At 36.0% G+C, this 25,469-nt stretch overlaps 1 protein-coding gene across 1 annotated transcript in view; it reads right to left on the bottom strand.

Annotated features, from left to right (window-relative positions):
• Window positions 1–24,344, bottom strand: part of castor1 (cytosolic arginine sensor for mTORC1 subunit 1) — a 33,820-nt gene extending 9,476 nt beyond the window's left edge. The window contains exons 1-8 of the mRNA XM_038293613.1: window positions 24,012–24,344; window positions 11,860–11,930; window positions 7,545–7,738; window positions 5,747–5,882; window positions 4,244–4,367; window positions 3,734–3,850; window positions 3,448–3,530; window positions 1,758–1,852 (exon numbers count right to left, since the gene is read on the bottom strand). Coding sequence (XP_038149541.1) covers window positions 1,758–1,852; window positions 3,448–3,530; window positions 3,734–3,850; window positions 4,244–4,367; window positions 5,747–5,882; window positions 7,545–7,738; window positions 11,860–11,930; window positions 24,012–24,124 — 933 coding nt within the window. The 5' untranslated portion in view covers window positions 24,125–24,344. The remainder of the gene's footprint in view (window positions 1–1,757; window positions 1,853–3,447; window positions 3,531–3,733; window positions 3,851–4,243; window positions 4,368–5,746; window positions 5,883–7,544; window positions 7,739–11,859; window positions 11,931–24,011) is intronic.
• Between the last annotated feature and the right edge of the window lie 1,125 nt (window positions 24,345–25,469).

The following is a 25,469-nucleotide window of genomic DNA, read 5'->3' as shown; positions in this document are numbered from 1 at the left end:
CTCATTCTGAGTTGGTGAAAAAAATAAAACATTATGGATCCATAATGATAATAAAGATGTTTTATTATTAAGTTAGAAAGATATGAGAAATAACCCTGAAAGTATGAAAAAGGAGCCGAAGCGCACTGATCCAGGAAGACGATTAGGTCATTTCCAAACAAATTTCAGAAAACCATTTTAAAGTTAGAAAGAGTTAGAACTATAAAGGAAAACCTTTAACCTCTTACACCCTCAGGGGGTATAAATAAATGTCTGCCTGACAAAAACACACAAAAGTAAATCACTTATAGCCTCACAGCTATTAGATTTAAGAAGAAACTTTTGGTACCTCTGTAAAGGTAAGATGTCATAGAATGGTTTTCTGGTGTCAGCACCATTGTAGCTTTGACCCTGCCTGAAATATTAGGGACAAAATACAAAATATTTTGCATTTTTTGAACCTCGCCAAAATTTTCTTTGAAATAAACATTGCAAAACACTACCAAAATATTATTTATAGCACAAAAAAGTAGTACAGACTTTTAAATCTAAATGTTGTGTAAAAATATACCAAATTTGGACTCAATCAGATGAATCATATTTATTTTAGAATGGTATTAGTGAGAAATTTCTTAGGCGGAGGGGCTATTTTGGCACATTTATCCAAAAATGTCACCAAACTGTGCCAAATGTGTTTTTTACATCAATACTGGGGGTTTGTTAAAATTACGAGGTCATGTAGCAGCTGGACCCACCGGTGGGTCCGTAGGGTTCTAGGGGTTAAAGGACAGATGTGTGTTTCACTGGGAGGGATGTCGTATAACCTTGTCTTTAAGCTCACAATAGGGAGAACCCATCTTCTCCTGCCTCAACTGTTGGAGAACCGATCAGAATTCAGTTGGCCAATCGTTATGGCACTAAGTAGGGCTGGGCCATTAATCGATGTTATTGATTAATCAAAATGTTTTTGTTTTTTTTCCAATTCAATTCTGGAAACACCTGAATTTTCAGACTGACATCAGATTATTAGTTTTTCTTCTTAGATATATATTCATAACTAATAAACTAGCTCTCTGTGTGATCATACCGCTAGCTGCAAATGTTTAGTGTGACATATTTTAAGTACAAGTCATTTTTACTAAAGGTGAAGTTCTGGCCCTGATGGTGTTGGAGGACAATTGACTGATGGGTTGGATGGTGAGATTTGTCTGTAATTTTAAGAAAAAAAATGAATGAAAAATGAAAATAGTCTGACTGATTCATGTATGCTGAGTCCTTATGATTGTTATATGATATGCTTTTTACAAACAAATATTTTTTTCTATGTAGGCACAAAAATAAGTAATTAATTGAAATAAAACAAAAACCCAGAAGCTCTTTGGATTTAGTAACTCACACTCATCATTGGAGGGATCAAAGGTTCTCCAGGTCTTAAAATTAAGTGTAAAGCAGTTTAAAAAATGACCAAAATTAAATATAAACCTAATATATGGAAAACCTAAGTACAGCCCATAATGTTTCTCCTGAAAACCTTTTTTTTGGTTTGCCTCTTGCATTACACTTACAGGAAAACCCTCCAGTAACTTTGAGTCATCTGTCTTCAGGAAGATTACGAAAGCTCCAAAGTTCTTTGGATATATATATATACTTCAATTTCTTAAATCTAGTTATCCATGCCAGACATAGAATTGAAATTGAAGAATTGAGAAGAATTAAAAAAGAAGTGAAATTGACCCATAAATGTATTTGGATGTGGCTTGAAATGTTTGTGGACTCACCAGCGCATGGTCAAAGCTGAAGGTGCTGATGTAGTAGGCAGAAATGTCCCCATCTGCAAGGGGCTGAGATATCTGGGCGACTATGCCACATTCATCTGAAATACAGGAAATGGTATCGATGTCAAAGTTGAAGAAGAAGAACTTTACACGTAGCAATGAAATACGGACTAGAAAGTCTTCATGAAGAAGAGGTCAGTGCAATGCAGAGAACTGCCAGTGGTAGTTGTTGATACAGGTAATATGGTTCAACACCCAAGGGTCAATTTCAAAAAGCAGGGTTACTGAAAATTCAAAGCTTTTTATATCCAAAATCAGGAAAAATCAGAGTTTTTTTAGCCCACAAAAATAGTTTACTCAATGTCTGTTGCCATGGTGACATCCTGCCCCAGAGCTAACCTGGTAGGGAGCCGGTTTTGTTCAGTTAACTAGTGTCCCCTATCTCCTCCCTCCTTAGAGCTACGCCAGTTGTTTCATTTCCTGATTTAGTCAGGTGATTTCTATCGTCGTTTTGTGCAAACAAAAAAATAAATAAATCACTCAGTATGTCAGACACATTAGGTTTTAAAAACGAACATTACGTGTCCTTTAGATGAGAATTTGATTAAAGAATCATCGGCATTAATGCGCAGAGAATTAAATATTTATAGGGAGAGAATTCTACAACTCAGTTGAAAGGATATGAGATTTATTTGTTTGTGGGTTATTTAATATGAACCACATGTGGATAATTAATTTTTTTACAGTACATGAAGAACTAATGAAATAATTTTCAGATTATAGTTTAATAGATTTATTAGTTACACAAGGAAAAAAATTATTACTTTAGGGTTAGGATCGGGATTCATTCAGTGATACTAATCAATTGAGCCTAATGGTAGGTAGGAGGCACAATCTGAAGCCATTCTATGGCTATGTCTGAGTATTTGCCCTTATCATTTCTTTTTGACTATTAAGCTAATGTAACGTGAGATCAATGAAGTCAATCAATCACTATACAGGGCACTACAGTTGAGTGTCTGAACATCTAGTAGATCAAAAAGTAGAGGAAAGCTCTGTAAAGCTCTTTTAGTATGTATTTCAAGGGTGAAATATAAGTAAGTCTGAGCTCAGTGAAATAAATTAAATAATTATTGGCCCATTATTGACCCAGGGGAGGCAAAAGTTAAACTACTGAACTCTTAATATTCTCGCATATGATAAAGTCATATAATCTGATCAAGTCATGTTTTAATCTGGGTTATCATTAATATATAATAAAGGTTTTTGTCTAGCTCTTATTTTTGAAACTTTAAGGTTGGACCAAATTTGTCCACATTATGAATACTTACAGTATACATTGACTTATCCATTTGCACTTAATAAAAAAAAGAGAGATTCAATGTGGAAAAAAAAAATGTAGAACTGTAAATTTACAGTCATTTTTACTATTTTTCAAGGCTGCACTTTTAAAAAGATGAAATTGTCCAGTGAGCTGTTTCCAAATGAAATTTCTAGATTTTTATTAAGGAAGACTACAACGCAGTTTCTATCTGCAATACATCCAAATACATTAAACTAGAGATTAACATGGTCTTATAGGAATTTATTTTTAAATCTCTGACTCTGTTTAATAGTATTAAATATGCTGGTACGGTAATCAATATTAGCTTTAAAAAAAAAAAAAAAGGTATTTTAAGGCAAGTTTTCTCACCAAAACCCAGCGGTTGTCCACCTATACGAACCATCCTCCACAGTTCTCCTGAGGAGCTGGTGAACAGAAGATCAGCAGGAAATCTAAAAATAAAAAAACATTTTACCAAACAGAAAAAAACAAGCACACTGCATCTAACTGTATCAGTTTAATTTAGAATAAGACATCTAAATAATTTCCGGTTTACTGCAGAGTGCTGCCCTTAATGTTGATCTAAACATGGCAATAATCTGGGCGGCTGAGGCCCAGATTATTGCCATTGTCCCATTTACAAAGAAATGCTTACCGTCTCTGAGCCTCAGTGTCCATCACCAGTGAGATATATCCCTCAATAAGCGAGAATGAGAAGAACTTAATGCAGTCCAAGTCCTGATCTGCTGACGAGCCGCTGTCCTCTTTTGGACTAAAGACAAAGATACATTCAGCAGAGAAGCTTTGATTCAGACGCCCCTGTGTCTTCATATATTGATTCATAGCACTGAGCAAGATATAACTGATGCATCAATTGTTATGATTTTTAGCTTTTAATAAATACATTTTTTTTTTATTAAGTACCTTAGGAAAAAGAAAAAGTATTTAAAAAGAATATTTTTTACAATTTAAACCAAATAAGGAATTCAGTTTGACATTGATTATTATTTAAAATAATAAAGTGCTTATTTTAAAGTGGATGGCAAAAATAACTGCAGACTTCCAGTTTAAAGGTTTGACCAGTTCACTTTGTGTAATCTGAGCGAATAAATAAATGAGATTGTGTGCTGCCATCTTGTGCTCCAGAGGAGCATTACAGGCTCACCTATTGGAATAAAAGAGGACATCAATGAGCAAGGTTGCGATGGAGGGCAGTGTTTCCGGGTCCAGAGACATGACACAGAACTGGTTCTGAGGGATCAGCACCGGGTGAACTGTAGGTTGGATGGCTGGAGGAAGAAAACACAACAATGTGTTAACGTTTGAATTAAGAAACAAAAGTTGGGATTATCTGTTTAAGATTCCATTTGATCCCAAGAAAAGTACTTTTCTTGTTTTTTAACACAAGAATCACATTGAAAACAGGAATTTAAAAAAGACAAATAGGACACCTTAATAAAAAACTCAATTTCAACAAAAAATTCAGTCAGTACTTTTTTACTTATTTCTAAAGATGTCAACATTTCCATCATTCTCAAAACAAATTCAAGAGTTTGGTGCAATTTCCCTCAACATCAAATATTAGCTTAATCCTACATTTTACTAAACTATTTAGAAAAGCACAAATATTAAAGGTTGGGTCAGAAAAACGGGATGTAAAATCTACATATATGGACCAAAACCTTAAAAAAGGCAGATATTTAATGATTAATGAATGTATGATTAATGAATACAGAAGAAAAAAAATTTGTTTTCAAGCATTTGAATCAAAAGTGAGAAATCTGGTTATCTATGTGAAGGAGGAGCTGGGAGACGAATGCAGCAAACTCTAATTATGCTTTGTCAAATATGTTGTTTTTGTTTTAATTAGATTAGAATGCATGTTTTTCTTATCAGGAAAGATTAATCCAAATAAATGGTTTCCATTATTTTCAAATGAAATTTAAACTTTACTTCACCTAAAAACAGGATTTCTAAGCACTGGACAATAATCCTATATTGCTTAGAAGTGTGCAAACCAGCTTTAATGTTTATTTCTGAACCAATTGGAAGTACTAATAATAGCACTGGAATGTTAGCTTCGTGAGACCATCCTGATCTCGCGAGCTTTCAAGATTTCACTCGCTAATCAGTCTGGAGACTCTCCGTTGAAGAAAATTTGGAGCCGTTCACCAAACGAACGTCCAATCAACGTTTGAGGCGGGTTGTGGTGTGACGCAACGAGAAGCGCGACAGTTCAGTCTAAAGAACATGGCGGCTTCAGCCGATGAAACTAGTGGCTATCGAGAAAGTTTTATCGGAATTACAGAGTATTTCTTCACTGAAAGAAGACCAAAACACTGCTCAGGAGGCTTTACTCAGAGGAAAAGATGTTTTTGCTCTTCTCCCGACTGGTTTCTGCAAGAGTTTGATCTATCGATATGCTCCTCTTCGTCGTCGCTCTGTTACGTCATATGCTTCGTTGATTTGATTGGTTTATTTGGCCCGTCTATCACCAACATAGGCCAATCAGCTAACCAGTATTTTTGCCCCTTCCCAAAATTACTTCAACGGAAGGTTTCCAGATGGATATGCAGAGCAAATCCATCTGGCGGAGTCAGGTTACTGGAATGTATCTTTCATTATCAGAAAGGTTAAACAGCTGAAAGTTAAGAATTTATGCTGAAACCTTCTTTGCCGTTCTTTTGGAGGTCGTTGGTAAAGTCCTGGCATCCCACAGGCAGGTACTCTCCTCCCACCTCCCTGAAGATGTTGAACTCCTCCTCTAGAGTGCTGATGACAACCGACAGGTCTTTCTCTCTTACCTGCATATCAGGAACATCCAGAAATATCACAAATACACTTTTAAAACTGTTATATACAGCAGCTCCTTAAAAGTCTGCATATCCCTTTAAAATTGTTTTTGAGTTTTTGTGATGTAAAAAAATGAAACAATGACAAATTAAAATACTTTTTCTACAGATATTTTAACCTTTTTCTGCAGAATTGAGAATCAAACTGTGTTAAAAGAAGAAATTTAAAATGGAAAAAGCATATTTTATTGTTTTTCAATAGTGTTTCATGACTAATATCTGATATATTGAACCTGATTAACCTCAAATCAGCTTTCTGTCTTTTCACCTGAGTCCTGTTTGCAGAGGTTACCAATGATCCTAGTTATGAAGGCCAGGCAGAAAATAGTCAAGGATGCTGCTAAGAGCCCAGCAACATGGAAAAAGGCTGGTTGTGACCTAAGTGACATCTATGACCTCAGTTCTCTGGAAGTCAAAGCATTTTCTTCCAAATACATCATACGGAAAAGGTAAAAATCTAAAGACATAAGATCTTGTCTCATCAGATTTAATAAAGACTTTCAAAGATATGTCAGCCACAAAAACAGCACTAATTATCTAAATATGAACACTGTGCCCACAATGAAAAATCCTGGTGTGAGCATCGTGCAACAGCATCCCCTTTCTTTAGACTAAATACGTTTAATTTTTAACACATAGTAGATGAAATCGTATATGCCTCCAAACATTAGCCAGATTTGAAACCCTACCTTTTAGCTCTCTGCTAGGAAGCTCAGAAATTTAAATATTCATTTTCTTTTTAGCATCGCTGCAAGTTCAAGCATGATTTTAAACCTTAATGATTCTAAATATAAACTGACAACTTTAAAAGATGAAGTTGGCAAGAAGAGGAAAATATTGAATACCCACCAAAGAAGACTGAGTAATGAAATTAAATAAAGAGGTAATTTAATGTTTTGGTTTACAGGTGTCCATAATGATTCAAATATAGCTTTCAAACCTTCCAGGGATAAATGTCTCATCATCTGTTCTGGTCTCAGTTTTGACATCTCTAAAAAGATGTAAGTTGCCAAAGATGAGGAGTATATGCTTCTGCAAGCCAATGTAGCCTATATGTATAAAGGCATCTACCAGCTGTGTTTTACTTTCATGCATGAACCTGGATGTTTTAAAGCATTAGAAGGCCTTAGTGAATCAGTTCAAACAGCAAGTCAATCATTAACACTATTGCTGAAACAGTGGTTTTCCTTGTTGCTAAATATCTTTTGCTCATTTACTTTTTGAATGTAATAGATGAACCAATTTTCTGATGCTGTCAGCTTTGTCAGAAATGACTCTATTAAGTCAAAACACTTGTCGAAGGAGAAAATATAAACACGGTTGCATGTTTTGTCCGATGGGGAGCAGGAAGTGTGCACAACTGTGCCTCAGTGGGAGAAGTTGTCTTGTGGTGGAAGTTGTAGCTTTCATTCCAGTTTCCTGGTGTTCCCAGTATGAATGCAGCTGTATGACTAGAAATAAGTTTTAAAAAAATCCAGCCCATCCGCCAATTCAGTAAGCGGCTTCTGTAATGTTTATTCTGACAGGACGTCCTAGAGCCAACCGATATAAAGTGGAGGAGATGGTAGTAAAGTAAAAGTGAACTATCTGAGCAAGAAGAAGATGTGTGCTCACCAGGATGAAGTCAGTCTGATATGTGGAGAGCATGAAGACGGAGACGTGCTGCTGGGCTAGCGGGGCGATGACCGACTTGGCGATCTTGGTCACGCCGACAGCCTGTGAGCTGCTGTAGGCGTTGCCATTAGATGCAACATTTAGGGACAGCCAAATGGAGCTCTCGACCTGGAGGTGCTCTGAGGGCGGCAGCTCTGTTAAACATAAAGGAAAGGAACGGTGCTCCAACTGAAACCACAAATAACTCTGCTCATGACTTTCCACATGATCAGATTTAAGATTATATACTAAAACAAAAGGTTTTTGATCATATATGTAATGTTATGTCATATATCATATGTTAAGAGTTTAAAAAAATCCCTGTATTAAATAATAAGTGCATTGCACAAACGCCTGACTGCTGCGTTCTTTTATATGTCCAACAGGGGGAAATTGATTGGGTTGCATAAAGAGGACGGCCTATACCACCTGGTTCAGCTTTTACTTATCAAGGCAGGATGTCCACTTTGTGAAATGCTGTTTTATTTAGATGAATCATTTTGATTTACTCTATTAAACAGCCAATCAGGGCAACATTTTTTTGCCTAAAGCTCTTCTCTTATTTAACTTGAGAAATTGCAACACAGCCTCATGAAATGGGCATTCGTGAGTTAAATGTACAACTAGGCTAGACTGTGCAACTGGACATTTATACAATGGAAGTTTCAAAAATGTGTTGCACTGAATCATCACCTGCAGTCACAACTCCTCCCGATATCTTTTCCTGTGTCCGTTTCCCGTCTAAAACTGTAAATAAAGCCACTTGCACAACCAGAAATCAAAGAAAACAGGGAAGCGGCCTCCAGCATGGAATCTAGAGCTACATTATTTATCTCTTAGGTTGTTAAATAATCAGGCAGCTTAAAGTTTCTGTCCCTTCCAGACATGTTGGGAGCTACATCTTCTCCACCTGCCATTTTGGCCTTTAGTGCAGCAGGACCTCAATGACCCCCAGGGCAGAAGGCTAAAGGACCCCTCTATTTATATCACTGAACCAGCACAAGTAAATATAATGCAAAGGAGAGGTCATAGTGCAAAAGAAACCAATAAGGTTGCAACTTGGGAGCCGAAAGCAGTTCATAGACTTTTTTTATTATATTATAAAAGAGGATTTTTTTTGGAGAAACCTTCCTGACTTTCTGGAGCAGGATAACTATAATCAATACATCTAATTATGCAGAAAAAAACAAAAAAAAATTAGAAAAGGAAAAAGATCAGGGCAACGCCAGACAGAAATGTAATAACAAAAATGAAATTGTAAAATAAAAACACCTCAACATAATTAGTAGAATGCTAAATAAGAAAAAATACATATATTCTGTATTTTGTAATTGAAGGAAAAAGGATTGTCTTTTCTGTTTTCTGTTCTGTACTTTATTTTATAGCTGACTAGAGAATTATCTTTTAAAACAACCATTCAGAGTAAATAGCTACTGCTGGTTTGGGTCAGCCAGAAATCCAGACCAAACTGCCTCTGACTTTAAATGCTCCTTTTTCTTTTCTCCCCTTCAAAGAGCCTCTGCTCTAGTTGGCATAATTTGTCACAGACATCCCCTGGTGGCTCCTTAATACACCAACTCTTAGCTCCTAAAATAGGCTCTCAGAACAAGAAAACCCCAAAGGCAATATGCGTCTTCAACATCTACATGTGTGTAAAAGGATGAGGCCATAACTAAGATTTAGCAACTGTCTAAACAAAACATCCAGCTGTCGATCACATTTCCAAAGAAATGCTGAGTATTCAAAGGGTAAAACATAATTAAAAAAAAAAAAGTGAATGGAGCTTCTCTTCAGTGTACCATGAGAAATCTGGTGATGGTAAAAAAAGAGGCAGTAATAAAAAGTGTTAACTCATTGCTTCTATTCTCTTTTACTGGTAGTTTTCACTCCCATCAAACTTTTAGAGGGATATCAAGAAAACAAAAATGGTAGCTCTCTCATTGATTTTCCAGAAGAAAAAAAAAATCACTACAAGAACAGTGGGAAGGTTAAAACAAACATGATTCTTCTTAAATATAAACAACTGTAAAATATAAATCTCTGTATTGTACAATTAAATCATCTTATTCTAAGTAGTGTTTTTTGGCCCCAATACCGATACCCGATACCTGGCTGTGAAGTATCGGCCGATACTGATACCATGCCGATACCATCTGTTTTAAAAAAGGAAAAGGACTAATACAAAACGAATCCAGTAGAACCTTTTATTGCCTACTTGGAATGGGTGACAGAAGTTGGATAAACGTTTGGCTCTCAAAATGGTATCTGTGCCCTATTTGTTGGAACTCGCCGATACCGATACCACCAATTTAGCGCTGTATCAGGGCCCCGTCCAAAACTGGTATCGGTATCGATGCAACACTAATTCTGAGAAACAAAACAAAAATACTCCTTCCATGCAAAAGGATAAAAAAACGAAACATTTTCTAACACAATTTTCATGATGAGACATTTACGTGTTATCAAAATAACAAAGAATGGCTTTACATGTAAAATCTCACTAAATTTTTGATAACTTCAAGATAAAAACCAGAGAAATAAAAAGCATAAAGACAGTCTTCCAAAATACTGACCTCACTTTTTTTCATAAGTATTCTTCTTTACTCATCAAATAAAGGAGGAACATTGAAAACTTGGATTTTTTTTTCCATTTTCACCCTAATTGTTTTTTTTTTGAAGGGACACAAATTGCAAAGTATGAAGAGGTATGAAGTCTATAGAAATTACTTTAGGAGGGAAAAAACATTTAAACGCTATATGATTTATAAATACTAAAAGTTTGAACAGCAAATAGATCACATTTATGTCACAACAGTTTTCAAAGCAGCTAGGTTATTTCACAATAAAAAACATTATAGAAAACATATATAGGTAACATTTGGATTTTAAGTGTAGGAGAGGTGAAGGAGTTTTTTTTTATATTTTACAAAAGAAAATATATAAAAGAAAAAGTTTTGATAAAAGCAATCTATATTCATGGAAATATATTGAGTGGATATTTGGTTGTTTATTGAGTAGGAAGTCAACCAGCAGACCACTGAGCTACGACCTCAGGCTTTGTTTGAGAGGGTAAGGTTAATCAGTTCAAAAGAAGTGCTTTTTTTTCCTCTTTCCTAAAAATATTTGGTAAGTTCCATGTCAGCACAAAGGGAACAGCTGTCTATAAATGATTCACCTGCGTACAGTAAAAGCCATTCACAATTTTCCCACTTTCCTTGATGGGCCCTTGGATTGTCCCCTACAATTCATTGTTAAACATCAATCTTTGTATTATAATATTCTTTCTGTCATGATTTGTAGACAATAAGATCTAAAGAGAAGCGTCATCTCCTGGTCAGACCCTGTAATTCAGTGAAAGGATGGAGCACCCAGGAGAAAGCCAGTAGCTAAAGGTTGGAAGGGATTTTGTTGGGCGTTTGACTGGGAAGGGCCATTTTGAATGTCTGCTACTGTAATTAGTCACAACATATTCAGCTACAGATTCAGACTTTATTCTTCTCCTGAGTCATAAGAATAATCTGAGTTTAACAGCAGCTCCAGTTTGATTTTGTTTGTCCTCTCCATCTTCCATTCACATTTTTAATATTTTATTCTTTTAATGACATTTTAACAACATGCAGGAACTCCAACTGTGGATGGACTTACATTGACTGACCTTCCCTTATAGCATTTAATTTTTAGGGAAAAACGTTTATATCGAAGTGTATAGGAAAGAACTTGAACCCCAGTCGGCCTCGGCAGATGGCCGCTCACACTGAGCCTGGTTCTGCTGGAGGTTTCTTCCTGTTAAAAGGGAGTTTTTCCTTTCCACTGTCACTACAAGCATGCTTAGTGTGAGGGATTGTATTTGAGTCAATGAGTCGATGCAATCAACTGCTTTTCTTTAGATAGAAAACTTTGAATCAATTTGACTGAATGATCTGGTTGAACTGTAAAGTGCCTTGAGATGACTTGTGTTGTGAATTGGCGCTATATAAATAAACTGAATTGAATTGATTGACTGGTTAGTTAGGTCTTCTCTGTTACCATGGAAAGGTCACCATCAAAACTTCACTGCTGGAGATTTTGGTGTCGTTACTTTTGTACAGGATTGTCATCTATCCTAGAATGTCAAGTTATCAGCTGCCTTGTCATTGATTTTTTTTTTTTATTCCACCCTTTTTCTTTATATTGCTCTATTTCAGTCATTAAATTCACAGAAATATTGTGAACTATAAAATCAACAGCGGAGGGTTGTAAAAATGATGCCTTTAGGTGTATATGTGTGTCATTTTACCTTTAAATCCTTCTTCATCAAGGACAACGGTGTAGTTTTCAGGCGTTTCTGTCAGGCTGAAAAACTTACAACTAGAAAGAAAAGAGAAAAAAAAACAGGATAATTAAAAACCTATTGTGAAAAGAAAACTATTGTGTATTCGCAATGAAGTAAACAGGATTGAGTTTATTTTTAACCCACTAATCAAATAAATTCCTGCTTTAGGAAGTAAAAATCCCAATTAACTTTGTAATCAGCCAAAATAGACTTAGAACTACTATTTTTGGTCACAAATCACATGAAGCAATAGCAACCTAAATCCTGCTAAAGCAGTTTTATGACTCTGGTAATAATACACAGATATAAATGATATAGCTTGTACATGGGTGAAGGATGTTTGTAATGAATTGGTGCTATCTATAAATACACTAGGGTTGCAACTAATGAGTGCTTTGCAAATCGATTAATCTGTCAATGATTTTTTCGATTAATCGACTAATAATCAGATTGCAAAAGGTTCCCTAAAGAAGATTTTTTTGCAAAATTAAACCAGGTGAAACTCAAACCTTTCCACTAGAGGATTTCTGGATAGAGCATATTGACAGATGGAAACATAATATAATATAATATAATATAACATTATATAATATAACAACATAATATAACATAATTTTTTTTTTTTACCTTAAAGCTACAGTGTGTAATTTTTAGCGACATCTAACGTCCAGACTGAAGACCGCAGCAACATGAACATCTCCCCCCTACCGCTTCTCCCCCCAACAGTACGGCGAGCGTACAAAATGTCTTCCACGACGTCCGCATCACCTACCGTCTCAAATGATGAGGTTTGTTTACATAGATAATTTTACAGATAGTATTTCATTAGTCTGTGTAGGGTATAGATTTCAGTTCATCTCTCTCAACTTGCCGTAGTTACTTTCGAGCGTAATGGGCGATCTCACAATCGCTAGTTTATTGGCTCTGCGCTGCCGTAGCGCAAAGATGTCTGCCTCCATGGTTGCGAGACCCGCTCCTATGTAATTATAAATAACGAATTCTAAGGCAACGCAAATATTAAGGTTAAGAGGCTGAGCTCGTAGATGATGATAAATAACATAGTTATGTATAATATATTACATTTCTGACTGTATATCCCTGTAATTATTACACACTGTAGCTTTAAAGGCTAAAGGTTTATATATTTTGGCCACAATCTCTGTATAATTGCTGTTCTAGGTGGGTTGCTCTGTTAGCTAAACGCTTGTTTTAAGGTCTCCATACTCCTGTTATGATTATTACAATAATCGCGATTAATCTGATTCATTGTTTCACCCCTTAAATATAATGTTTTGAATTAAAATAAAAATCTATATAAAAGTGCCAAAATTAGAAGCACATAGTATTATCTTTTAAAAGTAAGCAGAATGTAAATAAGGTTGAAAATTTGTTCTGCAGAGTTAGTAGAAGATATAATCAAGCAGAATAGATGCTAATAGCAAGGAATCATAATAAATACAAAGTAAAATCATATTATAAACCTGTATTTATAAAATGGGAGCTCCTCTGAGTAACTCCCTTATAAATACATTTAAACTTGAGGAATTGGGAAATTAATACTGAACAAAATTGTTTTTTAGGCTGACTTAATTAGTTTTTCTATGTTTTAATCAAGACACCTGAGCTGCTTTGATGAGCCCTGATAGCTCAGTGTGAAAAACAGCGGATACCAGGCTGTTCTCTACATCCAGTCTGTTCCTCTGCTTGGTTTGGATGTTTGTCAAAACTGAAGGTGAACTCAAACATATAAGAAAAAGTTTTTTTTTTTTTGGTTGATAAAAGCTTGCTTAAGTTTCCAATTCAATTTCTGGTCCCCACAAAGCAGAACAGATCCCAGCCCTATTTTATTTTACTACCTAAAAAATAAAATATTTTCATGTATACCTCGCAATGCACTCGTGGACCACTAGGGGTACCGGTTAGGAATCACAGTGCTAAATCGCTGATCACAAAGACACCACAGGATACAGCAGCTTCTTGTGGAGCACTCAGCCCACAAATATAAACCCTTTTTAAGAGGAAATTTTAAGCCTAAATGTTTCTTAGTTATGTAATGGCTGTGACCTCGGCCTTACTAAGAATTTTTAGGGCTTTTCAAGGGTTTGGTTACCAAATCTATGTCTGCACCTAATAAGTAGCTATGCCTATTTGAACCTCAATGTCTTCTCAAAAGCATCTCCTAAAATTTTTTGAGAAAAATCCCCCAAACTACTAGTTCTTTAGAGCAAAGTGAGATCCAAGATACCACTCTTACCTGCAGTACTCAAAAAATACATGTACTTGTCCAGCTTTGTTTGTTCCCTTTGGTTAATTTTGTAATTATTGCTTTGATTTTGAATAAATCCAAGTTTAGATAGTCAGTTATCCAACAGTAAAATTTTAATGACATATAAAAAAAAACCATAAACGATCTTGAGTTTAATAAATTACAACAATAAACATTAACATCTTTATACCTTCCTTCTCAGCATATCAGTCTGCAAGAGACATTAGAGCAGAGGCATGGACGCAATGACAAAACTCCTGACTCAGCAAAGAGCAATCCCTGCCATGGGATTAGACAATGACACCACTGAGAGACAAAGAGGGAAAGACGGAGAGAAAACACCGTAACAGTAACTGCCAGCTGTGTTAGCAGCCTCCGCCAGCCCATTGTGTTGAAAAGCCCTTCTCGTTTCCTGCTGAATCTTCACCTTCCGCAGCTCGCAGTTTCCTGCAGGTGCCACGACCCTGCATGAGCGAGTGAGGCAAGTGAGTTAAAGCAATATCTCAGCTCTCTGTTGTGAAGTCATGTTTAAGAACCACATCAGTGAAACGACTGCGTATTTGGTTTCCTGTTTGCAAAGTACAGATTAGACAGATAAGAGAGGCATTAGCTCAGTGCTGACTACTTGAAAGGAAAACAGCAAAACAAAGTACTTAACATCACTTTCATAGCCTGATATACTATCCATGTATTTACAAACAGGTCTTTGAATTTTTCCTCAAACTAATATCTATCTAGACTAGATCAGACATGGCTCTTGGTAGTCTTCCCTGCTTTGCTCAACCTACAGGTTTTCTTTATAATTCAGGCCTGGGTCTCAAGTGAAGTGTCTACACGACTTTTGTTTCTTAGAGTCTTAGTTCTTTTTAATATGCCTTTATTATACTGCTCACAGCAGATATTGGCCAAATAAATACCCGTATTTTCCAGACTATAAGCCCCTACTATTTTCCCATGATTTGAACCATGCGGCTTATGCAAAGGTGCTGCTTTTCTGCATATTTTTCTTATCCTCCAGTGAACGGATAGCCTCACAGTAGCCAGATTGATAAGTATATAACTGAGTTGAGTTCAACGTTATCAATCTGTGATGGCTGCCGTTCAGTCTGTCCATGAAAAGGAGCGACATTTAGTACAATAATATGAGCTTATTGGGCGACATGCCAGAGAGTACTTGCCTTCCATAATATGTTTTTAGCCAATCATAGCAGCGAATCATAATGTTTTAGACTTATTAGCTTCGGCGACTCAGTCATCCATGAAAGTGATCAACGGAGACACGATGACCATAATGGGATTTGTCTGCAGCTTCTTGATTTTCACAACTACCAGAGTAAGCTGATAAATCAAACGTTTTTCATATCCTGTCAGATGAAAAGCTCAGACATTTTTCCTATCTACAAATGCACAGTACCTCTCTTTGCTCCTTTTTTAAACAAGAAATTGACGCTATTTTAGCTAAAACCAAGTCAACTGTGGTATCAACAGACGTGTCCTTCAGGGTAGCCATGTTTGTCATGCAACGCCCCTATGAGTGCCATCATGTCCCGTGCCAAAAAACACTGCTGGCATGTCATTGGCCTGACTTGCTGGTTGTTACGAGATGGAGGTCTTTTAAGATGGATTTTTTGTGAGACTGAAAACTCAGATCTCGCGACAATCCAGCTTGCAGCGCAAAGTTAAAAGATGCAAGTCAGAGTTGGAAATCAAACATGAAGGGGCTAATGTTCATTTACACAAGCCAACGGTAGCAGCAGGCATGACGGAGAATTAGTGTTCCAATATCACACATTTTGACATTTATTTGTCACATTAATGCTGTGAAACAAATGAAGAGACGGCGCAACACCTGCAGACATGAAATAAAGAGCTAAGAAGCCCCATCTTTCAATAGAAGCTCGTACTGTGATGAGCCAACACGCTAACAGGAGCTAGTATTCTTCTTCATCCCTATTCTAGGAGCGGCATATCAAGTTCCCCCTACAGGTTGGTGGGAGACAGTTCAGTATATATCAGCGGTTTATAGCACGGTGAAGCTTATACAAGTGCAGAAAAAAAAAACTTTGTGCAGCTTACAATGAGGTGCAATCTGTAGTCCAGATAATAATGTATGGGCTGTTGTCCAATAGTTGAGAAAAAGCTGCTTTTCTTTCAGAATGTGTTTTTTTTTACCCTCACAAGCAAAACAAGGTATCCTAAAAAGTTAATCTCCAGATGATCTTAATTTGCTCTTCTACTCAATTATGCTACTCTTAAAGGGGAACGCCGTTTTTTTTTACATTGAGCCCTTGATTTTACGTTGTTACACCATGTTCTACTCAACTATATAAGTTTTGTGTCATTTGGAGCTGATCTGAAGATATTCCATTAGGTTATATCCAAGTAACGTCTTCCTATGGGAAACGACTTGCAGGCACAAACTAAACTGTTCATAATTTATTCTTTATAAATTACGCCAGCATTCATAACATGTAGGCAAATCACTGTCCCCCAGACATCTGCGGTTATATTTTTTATATCTATTATTTTTTTTAAAACAAAGCGGCGCGTGTATGCAGCACCCGCTCATGCCGGCTACCATTCATTCATCCTGTCCGCTGAACTGCTGCTAGTTTTACTCACCTAACGGAATATCTTTAGAACAGCTCCAAATGACACAAAACTCAAATGGGTGAGTAGAACATGATGTAATAACGGAAAATCAAGAGCCCAATGTAAAAAAAAAAACAGCGTTCCCCTTTAAGTCACCTCCTTTACTCCAGCTTTTGGTACTCTGACCCAGTATACGTTCATACTGCAAACAACCCGATCTATGGTGAACCATACACAGACTAGTAGTTATAGCAGCACCACGGTGTAGTTATCTGGTCAGTGTCTGGAATAGGTTCAACCGGCACGATGCACTTCATAACCCGGACTGTTGTATGGTAAAAAGCCTTCCAAAGGTGTGGTGTGAAAGGAATGTTGTTTCTATTCATGATCAACAGCCTTGACTAAGGCATTTTTATAGCCTACTTTAGATGTTGTTCTTTTTTCACCTCCTGGATGAGTCGTTTGATGTGCTCAGAATAACTTTGGTAGCCCGGGCACCTTTAGAAAGGCTCGGCACTGCTCCATATATACTCAGAAGGGCTTTGCCACTCTTTGCAGGCTGACTGAGGCCAAATACTCTGGTTTTCATCAGTTTATGAATTTCCTTAATGGTATTATGTTGTTTTTTAAACTTATGCAGCCTACTATTGTTATCAGATTCAAGTGATTTATTCCTTTAACAGGTCTTCCATATAATGCATCTGAGCTTGGCAAGTGAAAATGAATATTCAAACGTGATTAATCCAAGTTAACTCACATCTTAACAAGAGAGTCAAATAAAAAAAAAACCCAGGTGGGCTTGAATAGCCTTTTCCCTTGATATATTGAATAATTCCTTCAGAATGTACGCACATCAACTTTTTCTGATGTTTATTGTTTTCTTATGCTCTGTAAAAAAAATACTTTTAGAGAGGACTGAAGATTAAAAAAGAAAAGGTAAATGTTGTGATGGCAAAGACAGGTTAACCACAGTTTGTTTTCGGAGAAACATGGAAAATTTGGGATGAGACGGAGCCCTGTGAAGTCCTAATGTTTGCAAAGCACTCCAATACATGGGCCTAATGCAACTGTTGGTGGTAATGGGCTGGAAAAATAAACTCCTTCCTCTGATGCAACAAGGAAAATAACCAAAAGAGACAAAGAAAGCAACAGGTAGAGAAAGAGTGGAGATGAAAACCAAAGCACACAAGACTCTGGACTTTGATCTGGCCGTACAAAGCAACGGGCGGTAGCAGCTACAATGGATATTCCAGCTGAGAAAACATACTGAGGAGAGGAAGAAACCCAAAACAATGTCTAAGAAAAAAAAAATGGACAAATGATCAGATAAAGGTTCTCTAATAACATATGCTTGGAAAGAGATTCTATTACATATTCTGTGTTAATTCTTTTGATTTTTTTATCATTATGTTATAAAATATGGTGGCTTAAAATATAAAATGCTTACAAAGCCATGAAATCATCATGAGCTAACTGGTCTCTAATAAAGCCGCGTTGGAGCTTTAAGAAGAGTATGGGAAACTATTGTAGTGTAGAAAACCCTACTGTATAAAACCCTGCTATACATTTACATCCCTAACTGACTCATGGCTTATTCTGAGAGAGCACAGATACGTTTTATCAGAGTTGGGAGCGAGTGCCCCAACTTCAGAAGATCAGTGAAGCATAAAAGTAGAAAACTGGGTTTCTGGCTCAGCTGACGCATTGTTCAAAGCCGTGCTCTTATTCAGCAGCCCAACAGAAGAAAGGAGAACTGTGTTGTGCCTGCAGGGCTACATCCACAATGCAGAAAGGCCAACATACTAGCCTCTGATAATAACCCCCCCCCCCCCGATCTGGAGACAATGGAAGACTATAAGCAAAGTGTTTGAGAATGCATAATGAATGCGTTGCCAGGAGCTTGTAAAAGGATTAGATCCATTATTCATAATTTTTTTTATATTAGTGGAAGGGTAAATAAACTCTGCAAGGTGGTTTTATTCCTGGCCTGTGCCAAAACCCTTGTAATGGATGTTTAAGAAGAAACTACCACATAATCATATGCAATTTGCAAGGCTGTGAGTGAGCCGCTCATTAAAATTCCTCTCAGAACTGCTGTCAGACCCACTGAGCTCGGGCGAAGGAGTTGTTCTTTAATGAACAGAGGAAGTTAAGGAGGGGGGAGAGGAGGAAGGGAGGCAAATCAGGCTTGTTTTTGCTCAACTTTCTCCGGACCCCCTCTCCTTTAATCAAACGTAGATTTACATATGGGAGGAGAAAAACAGAGAATACAAACTGATAAAACAATTTCAAACACATCTATTGTGTAAGAGTGATGATGCAACGTCAGTGTGCTTTGATAACCTTGACTTATAATCCTAGACTTCATTATATCACTGCTATTTGAATCAACATTTTAAGCTGAAATGGAAAGTACAATGTCAGGTTTTCAAAACAATGCTGCTCTAAAAATATCCGTGGAGATTTAGTTTCCATATTATAATTTTGCATGCTTTTTCCAACCAAAAATAACCCCAAACAACCAAATAGGATGTTTTCATACAACCAGCTGTCAGAAACAGGTGGGGATGGGGTAAATAGCATGGCTTAACCCTATCAACAATGCAATGCTTATCAAAAAAAATACTTTAAACCTCAATTAAGTGTGATAACTAGTAAAAGTATTTTTGTAAATAGAACAGTGGACTCGTTACATTAAAAACATACTTTTATTCATAACAGGCATGTCAAAACTTTTTTATTACTCAATACTATGAGTCAAAACACCAAGAGGCATGAAGGCATGAACGGACACGGAAAGAGACGTCTCACGGTCTAAGTCAGTCATCTTTTAATGTAGCTTCCTGTCAGTTTGTCGTTGACGCTTTACTTGCCGTTTAATGCGACAACAATGCAAGCAAACAGCACCCTTAACAACATGAAGTCATCTGAACTTTTGCACATTTTGTTATAATACAGTGACAATCTATGTGATAGACAAACAAAAAATGAACAGTTGTGATGTGCAAGTTTAATAATTAAAATGTTCTCTCTTTTTCAACCGTTCCTCTCTACTCTGATACTCCAAAACAAAAATCTAGTGCAATCATTTGTCTTTAGAAATTACCTAATGGAGTCCACTTGTCCAGTACAATCTTAGTATGTACACACTTGCTCTATTAAAGCACCACAGGCATTTCAGAGAACATATTTAAACAAACAGAATGAAGAGGGACAAAGATGGGTTTAGCTTTAAACCAGTTATAAACATATCACCTAGAACTATTCTGTCATCTAAAAATAAAGAACGTTTGACAAAACTATTAAGACATGGTTGTCCAATTAAAATGAAGACCCAAACAAGGGCAATATCACTTTGAGGTGCTGTCAGCACAGTAATTCTTAAGGTTTGGGTGGAAAACATTAAAAGGACAGTTGTAAAATCCTGAAATCTGAACTAATTGAAAGAGAAGGAACTTATAAAAAACAAAAACAACAAAAAAAAAAAGGTCCAATTTAAGGATTTCTGAACCTGTGCTCCCTTATCTCAAAAAGAGCTCAGATTGGGAATAAACAAAATGGAACATCCTAACCCAATGGTTAGAAATATGATTAAAGTTTGGTACGATGTAAAGAAATTTACAAAAGAGTCAGTTACATTGTCACAGTTCACTCCAATATGGGGAAACCGTGATTTCAGTCCAGGTAGATCAGATGCCGTGTTTAAACAATGGGCTCTTAATGGAATAGCCAAAGTCCAGGATTTGTATCCAGCAGGTTCAATTTATATGATGTCATTTGAAGCACTCAGGCAAAAATTTAACATACATAGAAAATACTTTTTTAAATATCTTCAACTTAGAAGTTATATCAGGACAAAACAAAATAATGATATAACCAAACCACCAAAATCCAATTTAGAAGAAATGGCCTGCAAAGATAGCTCAAGCAAAGGTGCAATATCAGAATTTTATAAATTAATAAGTTCAAATTCATTAGAAAATTCAGTTCTAAAATTGGATGCATGGAAGGAGGATTTAGGGATAAATTTGTCAGCGGAGGAGTGGCAGTCTGTCTGCACCAAGGCTCATAAACAAACAATTAATTCACGCTTAAGGCTTTTACAGTATAAGTGGTTAATGCGAGTTTATGTTACACCAGTTAAATTAAACAGGTATAATTTTAATATACCAGACACATGCACAAAATGCTCTGACGAAAAGGGTACATTGTTTCATTGCTTCTGGGAATGCAGGGCAATTAGGATTTTTTGGAGAGAAGTAAAACAAACTATAGAACAACTAGTTTCAAAAGAAATTGCTCTGGATCCTGGTTTTTTCATTCTGGGTTTATATCCCAAAAATATTAAATATACCAAATGTGAGCAGTTATTGATCGATATATGTCTGTTACAATCTAAACGTCTAATTGCACTTTTCTGGAAGAAATCGACAGCACCAACTATCAGACACTGGGTCAGACAAATGTTGACAACTTTACCCCTGGAACGTATAACCCATCTCCTAAAAGGAAAAGGTGATCTATTTGAAAAAATATGGGGACCCTTTATGACGTTTGTGGAAGGTATGGACTTATCTGAAGACGACGAGGACAATTAAATAACACCAGCTTGGAAATCTGGTTGATATCGGAGCCTTTATTACTAGTTTGTGTCTTTTGCTGAAAAAAGTGTAAGAGTATTCAAATGCAGATGTGTATCTGAGAGGGTATTTGTGTGTTTTTCTTTTTGTTTTTTGTTTTTCTTTTTGGTATGGTTCTTGTATTTGTTTATACGGTATGTATAATGGTTGAAAATAATAAAAATATTGATGGAAAATGGAACATCCTGGCTTACATGAAGTATACTGTCAGATAAAAATAACATAAAATAACACTGCTGATCCCCACCAACACACCAGCTCTATAGGAAAACACGGTGGTGGTGGCCTCATGCTGCGGGGATTCAGGGAAATTGAAGCTGGTTAGAGTTCTTTGAAAGATGGAAAGCAGATGGAGTTAAATAGAGGAGAAGCATGGAAGTAAACTCTGAGAAGAGAGTCAGACATTTACTTAGTAGAAAGAAAACCAACCCTTACGAGACAGCCAGAGCTGCACCTGCACCAAACACGATGTTGACCCAGGACAACTGACTGTTGCATGACTATGCAAAATTTTGTGTGCATCTATGTCATAAAATACCAAATCTTACATTAATTTGTTAATTGTGACATGACTAAAACGTTCAAGGTTTAATTAAAAAGCATGAATAGAGAGACACGTCTTTCAAAAATAATAGTGTGAAATTTGTCAGCAAACATCAAGTACCAAGCGTGTGCTACTTTTTCCTTATTCTGGTTTACATGCTCTCATCAGCATAGTGACAGAGCAGGGACGGTGGACAGAACACAGATGTTTAGCTGGCCCACTATTCATGCACATATTCAGGGGCGGAGCTAGACTAGGGGCCAGGGGTGGCCATGGCCACCCTTAGCCAATCATTGGCCACCCCTAGCATTTTGTCCCTCTAATACAGATGATGGCAGCAGTAATAGTCTGAAGGGGAATATACAAACTTATTAAACATTTAAATTTTTCATATATTAAAAACTAGTTGACAACAGAAACACTGTGGTTGATTATGCACATCAATATTCAATCATTAAAGATGATAAATACAGAATTAATGCTCTTTTCAGAACTAAATTTTGAATTATTTGGGGTAAAGATAAAATTATGCGTCTCTGTAAGTCAGCTAGGAGTATTCAGTTAAATCATAAATAAATAACTAGTTTAATAATAACTTAAAAATTCATGAAATAATATGTGGATATTGGTACATTAAAATATCAAACCTGAACTCAAACCTGAAAGAATTTTGTCCACTATACCTTTTATTTACACAGCACAGGTGTTTAAATATATGCATCTATTTGTAGCAAAGGCTGCAGGAAAGTGTAGTTTGTCTTTATTTGGTAAACATGGATGTTGTGCTCGTTTCTGTTGGGACCGTGTAGATTGACCCAAAGGTTCTGGTGCCTTTCGGCCTTGACATACACATATATACACACGTTTATACTAGGGATGCACGATATTGGGATTTTGGCCGATATCCGATATGCCGATATTTTAAAACTCATGTAGCCGATAACCGATACCGATGTTAAAGCTGGACAAAAATAAGTAGTCATTGAAAATAGCAGTTTTGTTATCCATTTCTGACACTTTGAAAAATAATATACTCAAATATATTTTCATATGCTGATATCAAATTGATTTTTAAAAACGCAGTATCGATCTATTTTACTTTCAAAATCTCGTGAAATTTCATCGTTCTGTTACAAACTCTTGTGATATTTTGCAAATTCTTGTGAGATTTTGTTAGTAAAATAGATCGATACCGCGTCAATATATCAACCTATAAAAATATGGCAAAATTTCGTGAATTTTCGGGGGATTTCGTAGCATAACGATGACATATAGCAATATTTCATTAGTAAAAGAGATTGATATGGTGTTTTTAAATGGCAATATATCAGCATATCAGTTTTTAAGTCTGTAAAAAATAAGTTTTTGAGGAAGAAGAAGTGTTTATTTTTTTTTTTTTAGACTTTTTTAGAAACTCAGAAGCTGATCAAATATCGGGTTAAATATCGGTGGGGTGGCCGATGTCCGATCTTCAGTTTTAAGGCCGATACAGGCCGATACCGATAGGGGGCCGATTATATCGTTCATCCCTAGTTTATACACATATATGTACATACATGTATATACACACATATATACACATATAAATATATGTACATATACATGCATACATATATATACACATACATACACATATATACACATATATATATACATATATACACATACACACACACATACATACATACATAGTGATGTTAGTTATAAGACAAGCAGGTTGGACTCAGTTTCTTCCTCTAAAGTACAGAAAAAGACCAACCCCTTTATTGAAATCCTTTGCACAGAAGAAGCAGGATGCAGCAGCATGTCTTATTTAAAAAAGAGGCAAAAAAAAAAAACGGTTAGTCAAAGCTCGCAAGTTTTTCTTAAAAAGGACCAATGAGAGGATCTAAATTGCACTGAAGTCAACAGCTTCATGCAGTGCAGCTGATCACCTGCAGCAGCAGAGAGGCATGAACAGACAAACAACAGCTCAGCCACCCAGTGAATAAGCACGCGCTGTGTTCCTCTCTCATGTTTCCGATCTGGATTAACCACACCGATTCACAACCACTTTAGCAGCCACACTACTCACCATGTCCTGTTGCGGAGAAATATCAGTTTTATTAGAGGGTGGGTGTAACTGATCAGCCCGTTCTTGGATATGCTGGTGACCCGGAGTCTGTGGTCCAGAATGTGCAAGTCCATATTTTCCTGCTAACGAACAGTTCCTTCTCCACTTAGCTGTTAGCGCAGAAAAAAAGGTATTTCTAGCTGAACTCTATCATTCAAATGTTAAACATGAACCTGAGTGAGGAAGGTTCCAGACCGCTGTAATCACTAATATCCCGCTGGGCTCCTCTCACAGGACGAGAAAAACATCCGACCAAAGCAGCCTCCCTGAACTACTGTATATTCAAAAACAAGGGGCTGACCAGCGCAGCCACGCCCCCTCATCTTAAAGCTACAGGTTTGGCACGTGCGCTTCCAAAGCTGATATTATATTTCCGTTTTGACATTTCAAAATAAAAGAAAATAGTTTAAAGGTTAATTTGACATTTGTTTTCCATTTCTAAAGAAATTATTTTTTTTATAAGCTTATCAAAAACATCAAACTTTATTTAACAATTATGCCTTTATATATTTATGAGTTACTATAGTGTTGCTACTCAAAATTACAAGAGTGCCCAATTTAGATAAAAGATATGTATAAGATTCGAAACGATTTAAAAAAAAAAAACCCAATGGTCCAAAAATGGTTAAAGGTGGCCTACATATAATTCTAATCATGAGAAGGTTAATATAAAAACCGGTTGATCAGTCAATCATCCAGCCGAGCAATGAAATGTTTCCTCTGTTTTATAATTTCAGGTTTATATATATATATATATATATATATATATATATATATATATATATATATATATATATATATATATAGAGAGAGAGAGAGAGAGAGATGATATTTACCTTTTATCTTGGTGCAAATTATGAGCTCAGCTTTTACAGCACCTTGCACACAGACAATACTTTAAAAAAAATTAAGATGTAAATCATAACTTTTGCTCAGTTAAAATGAAAATAAAAACTGCTGATACTCAAAGTGAGTCACACTGTTGACAGTCACCTGCAGTTTAATAGATGTAACTATTACATAGCTAATTCACGGTGATTAACATTTCATGATTCTATACATCAACAAAAGAAAACATGTTTTCAGAGAAATCTACACAATCAATTCAAATTTTGTTCCAGAAGACATTAACTTCTTATTCTTCTCAAGGGTTATTTATCTATAACTATTAATAACATTGACAGACTGTAAAAAAAAAAAAAACATTGTAAAAGTAAAGATTAAAAAAACAAAAAACAAAAAAGAAAAAAGCGAAACTATTTTCCAAATTGGTGTTATCTCAAAGTAAAAGCCTAATAATTTTCAGATTTATAACATATTTCAATCAATCCAACTTTACCAAAGAGTTATCAGTATTAGCAAATTAAAAGTATTAATCTTCAAAAGTATTTCTAAGCTTACATAAGTCCACTTTTATTT

The sequence above is a fragment of the Cyprinodon tularosa genome, unplaced genomic scaffold, assembly GCF_016077235.1.
Source record: "Cyprinodon tularosa strain WSP-4 unplaced genomic scaffold, ASM1607723v1 ctg109, whole genome shotgun sequence".
NCBI classification, from domain to species: domain Eukaryota; kingdom Metazoa; phylum Chordata; class Actinopteri; order Cyprinodontiformes; family Cyprinodontidae; genus Cyprinodon; species Cyprinodon tularosa.
This window is presented reverse-complemented; position numbering and strand designations above follow the sequence as displayed.